The sequence below is a fragment of the Camelus bactrianus genome, chromosome 23 (assembly GCF_048773025.1).
Source record: "Camelus bactrianus isolate YW-2024 breed Bactrian camel chromosome 23, ASM4877302v1, whole genome shotgun sequence".
NCBI lineage: Eukaryota > Metazoa > Chordata > Mammalia > Artiodactyla > Camelidae > Camelus > Camelus bactrianus.
Genome location: NC_133561.1, coordinates 27,750,668 through 27,755,353, shown reverse-complemented (window position 1 = coordinate 27,755,353; position 4,686 = coordinate 27,750,668). Strand labels below are relative to the sequence as shown.

General features: G+C 54.3%; 1 protein-coding gene across 7 annotated transcripts in view; it reads right to left on the bottom strand.

Annotated features, from left to right (window-relative positions):
- Nucleotides 1-887: 887 nt before the first annotated feature.
- LAMB3 (laminin subunit beta 3) overlaps nt 888-4,686 on the bottom strand; it is a 143,748-nt gene continuing 139,949 nt past the window's right edge. For all 7 annotated transcript variants that reach the window (XM_074351893.1, XM_074351892.1, XM_074351894.1 and 4 more), the window contains 2 exons: nt 3,949-4,102; nt 888-1,393 (listed from right to left, as the gene is read on the bottom strand). In XM_074351893.1, the coding sequence (XP_074207994.1) occupies nt 1,257-1,393; nt 3,949-4,102 (291 nt within the window). In that variant the 3' untranslated portion in view covers nt 888-1,256. The remainder of the gene's footprint in view (nt 1,394-3,948; nt 4,103-4,686) is intronic.

The window sequence follows — 4,686 nt, the reverse complement described above, 5'->3', positions numbered from 1 at the left end:
TGAGGCTTCATTTGGTTCTTCTCTAAGTCAGAAGCAGCTCAGGGACTTCTGAGCCTGTGTGGAGTGGAAAACGCCCGGAGAGCTTGGGGTCGGGGAGGACCTGGCGACGGCAGGAGCTGCTGGGCGCTCACAGTGGGCCAGGCACCTAGTGACCCAAGTGACATTGGAGCCCAGGCAGTCCGCCCCAGGGTCCATCCTCCTAATGCCTGTACCAGATGGATGTGGATTTGAGGTCCTGCTCTGCCCTGCCTGCCACATCCGTGGCCTGGCGGGGAGCTACTCAGCCTTCTGTGCCTTGGTTTCCTCACTTGTCAAATGGGAACATCAGTGCCACCTACATTATGAGATAATGCAGATGACGGATCTAGCACAGGGCTCGATAAATAACAACTGTGATGAATAATGACCAAGAAGTTAACGTAGATAAAATGCCTGGCACAAAGCCCACACACACACACACACACACACACACACGTCTGTTTACAGCGTCTTTTTGTGATCACAAGAGACACAGAGTCCGGTCTTCGTTCCGCCTCTAGGAGCTGTGTGTGACTTTAAACATCTTACCTCCCTTTTCTGGATTTTCTGAATTTCTATTTCTTCATCTGTAAATGAGACACTGGACAGTCGTTCAAAGATGATAACAGCTCCTTGGGTCTCTCAGGGGTGGACTCCATCCGACCCTGGGGCAAAGGGGCCCCGTCTCCCTAAGTTTGGGTGACGAGCCAGCTAGACAAAGCTGGGGGGGACAGCCGGCACTTCACACGCCAGCAAGCCTCGGGCTTGCTCAGGGGAGCACCCAGGAGCCCCAGACAGGAGACAGAAGCAAGTGATAAGGGTTGACTTCATGGGGAGACAGACTATTTTCCCTCTGTGAACCTTCAGGCTCCTTTCCAGAGATCTTTATTCAGCTTTTCACTTGAATATCATTTTTATTTACGTTTTTGTGTTGGTCCAAGATTCAGCCTCAGTGGAGAATGAAGGGTGAGAACCCTGCCCAGCCAAGCTCCCTCCACCTGGCGCTCCTGGTCACAATGACGTGGCCCGCCGCCACCATCTCTGTCCCTTAAATGTAGTTGTCCCACCAGATCAGGCTCAGCTGCAGCCCAGTAATCCAAACAGCAGCACCACAAGGCAGGCCAGGCTGGGCATTGTGCTGCATGAGGGTCTCCTGGAGCCAGAAAGTCTCCCAACCCAGTGTGACCCCCAGAGGTGAAGAGGGCAGAGGAGCGGGGCCACGGGCTGGACGCCAGCGGTCACTTGCAGGTGGCGTAGTAGAGCACGCGCTCGTTGATGTGGTTGCGGATCCGTTCCACGTGCTTCTCCAGCCCCGACAGGTCGGCCGAGCGAAGCATGATGGCCTGGCTCCCCCGGAGCAGCTCCACCTCCATGTCTGGGGGACAGACGGAACAGCAGAGGGGCAGGAGGAGGAGCTGGTGAGACCCCCAGAGACTCCCAGCCCTTCCTTCCCCTCCCACCCACCTGGAGGCAGCACCTGCAGGAGACATCACCTCCACGTCCACCTCCACGTGGGGAGTCTGGCCCTAAGGCAGCTTTCTCCAGGCTCAGGCCTCTCCAGCCCCTCTCCCACTCTTAGAGACACACGATAGGGGCCAAACCCAGGAAGCTGCCACCCCAAGCATCCCCCTGCCCCTGCACTTCTCTGCTCTAGACAGAGTTGTCCCAGGCCGATGAAGGAGGCCACTGGCCCTAAGACTAGAAACCTGCTGCTCTTAGACCCAGACAGCTGTCATCCCGCCAACGATCTTTAAGTGGGTAGGCACCAGAACTCCTCCCCAGTTTGTCTCCCCAGAATGTCACTCCAGAGAGACCTAGTCCTCCTGCTCTGGTCTGTTCTGTAGACCACCACCAGATTACATGTGGAGGATGTGAAGGATGTGGTCTGGTCCAGCCTGTCCCTACTGTCATCCGAGGCAAGACCCCCCACCACCCCACCACCACATTCATGAGAGCCGGTACCCAGTTTCAGCCTGAATTTTCCAGGAATAGGGCAGGGAGGCTCCAACTTCAGGCAGTTGGGGTTGTTAAAATTCTTCTCATAAAGGCAGAATCTGCCCACATCTGGCTTCCCCCCGATTTTCCCAGGTCGGTCTGGAGGGGTGTCGGAATCTGCTTGCTCTGTCTCCCACCTGGTAGTCAGTCCTTCACGTGTCTGAGGCCTCGCCCTCCACAGATGAAACCTCCCTAGTTCCTTCATGCGCTCTTCATCTTACACAATCATCAGGCCTTCCCTGCCTCCCAGCCCTGGTCAGCCTCCCTCCGATGTATGCAGCATCCCTTCTGAGATGCTATCAGCAGAGTGGAACAGGGTTATTACCAGGCTATCACCAGTGGGCACCCAGAAAGATCTATGGGTCAGTACGACACATTTCTACAGCTGCTGCTCTGTTCCCTGGTCCTCGTCCCCAGAGTCTCCCTACCCGCGATCTTCCCCATACCCTACAATGAAAAGGAACTTCTCACAAGCAAGTAAATGTTTGCCGCAAGGCTAAACCTGAGCTTTTTCTGACTGGTAGGTGCAGGACTCACCAGTTACAAAATATTTTTAATGCCATTTTTAATGCTGCTTTGTAGTTATTGGCTCTTTTGGCAGGAGCAAGGCACTTCTGACTTACATCAAGCTTACAGTTCCTCAAAACTCTAGGGTCTTTTTCAGGTGAGCAACAACCTGCATGTGTTCATCACTTTACCAGTTACATAAAGTGTTTTCAGCTGCATTAGCCACCGAGACGCCAGGCCTCACCTGAGCTACGCTTGTGAGTTTAGGTCCAAGCAAGGGCAGAGCGAGAGAGGGTTTTTCTCCTTAGTTTATCCTGTTAGTTTCAGTCCATCCTCTTAGACTTCTGGGAATGCCTTAGAATGCTGGTTCTGTTACCTAGTGTATTAACTGTCTGTCATCCTTAGATCTGATAAGCACATTCTTTATCTTCGTACAAAACACTGATGGACGAGGCCAGGGCGTGTACTCACCCAGCCCTGGGCTCCTGCATGTAGATCAGCTCCTCTCACTTCCCTCTTCAGGTGGGACTGGCCATAGCCTCCAACCTACTCACTGTCAATTCGCCAGCCCACCCATCTCCAGAGGGTCCATCTGGCTAGCCAGGCAGAGTTTTGTCAAAAGCTTTCTCTAAAAGTCAGAGCAACTCTGGTTGTGGCATTTGCTGGGCCCACCAGTACAGTGACCCATCATCGGGTCTCAGACATCAGCCTGGTTCTTGAACATCCCTGTTCTCCTTTCTGAGGAACCTCAGAACCCTTTCAATATCTCCTTTCATTAAGTCTTGCCATATTCAAAATCTTTGGATGCTTTCCTACTGTCCCCAGGGCTGAGTCTACCCTCCCCATCCTGGCATCAGGGCCAGCCCCACGGACCCACCACACTGGCCCCATGCTGCTCTCTCCCGCCTGTTCTGGTCTCATCAACCCTCCTCTCCAGTTGTGGTCCTGCCCGCATCCTCAGAACACGCCCTGTTCCCTCCCACCCCCTCTGTCCTGCTGGTCCTCCTCCTCCTCACAGCCTCTCCCAGGCCAACTCATCCTTCCAGGCCCACCTCAAATCTTATCTTTTCTAAACGTTACCTTCACTGAACGTTTCTCTCTGACATTATTTATCCTCTGAACCTCTGGAGCTCCTATTTTCCGGGGCTTTTATCACAGACCACCTGGTGCTGTTAAATACAGTTCCATGAAGCTGACAGCCAATAGGAAAAAGGGTCCCATCCAGATGGCAAGCTTCTTGAGGGCAGGCTGAGTCTTGCAAACATCTCTCCTCTCCTCACAGCCCCACGATACTAGGCATTCAGGATTCCTGACTGACCTCACTTCCTGAGCACTTAGAGCTCCAACAAGAGGGGGCTGCAGAAGCCCTGGGTGGGGAGCAGCCTTCGGGGATGCCCTGCAGTCCACGTCCATGGACCATCCCCTCACCTTTCATCCTGTCCATCATCTCCATGGTCTCCCCAAACAGTTCCTCTGCCTCTGTCTTGACACTCAGGATCCGGCTGCCCTGCTCGCCCAGCACAGGGCTCCGACCCAACCGGTCCTTCAGCTCGGCGTATTTTTGCTTTACTCTCTCAAATCCCTGAAAAAGGCAGAAGAGTCTCCGTGTCACCATCATCGTCATCATCCAAAGTCCTAAAGGCCTTTGGCGAAAGGACTTGCTCTCCCCCAAATCAGCACACAGAGATGCGGTGCCTCCTACTGTTCCCAGTGGGTTGGTTCTGCCTATGAAAACTCCTGGGCCACCAACCGTACCTTAACTTCTGTATTTCCCTCCCTCCAGCTACAGGCCCCATCGTTCCCCACCTCACTGCCTGAGCCAGGGCCACGCACACAGTTGTCACCCAGTACGCTTGGCAGCTGGGCCATCGCGCTGGGACTGCAGGTCCCCTGGGGATACTGAGAATGGCTCTTTGATTTTCTCGCTGATCTCATTCTGACTGCGATGGGGCTGAGGTTGAACTAAGCCAAGAGCGTCTGTCCAGGCCAGGCAGCCACAACAGGGGACAAGCTCCGGATCGAGTGTCAAGAGACCTGCTTTTAGATGTGATTTAGTCCTGGACAAAGCCACCACTTCATCTGTGAAGGGGGAGGAATGGGACAGGCCGCTTCCAACATCCCTGGGCCAGCTCCACCGAAGGCAGCCGGGGGGAGGATGCAGATGCC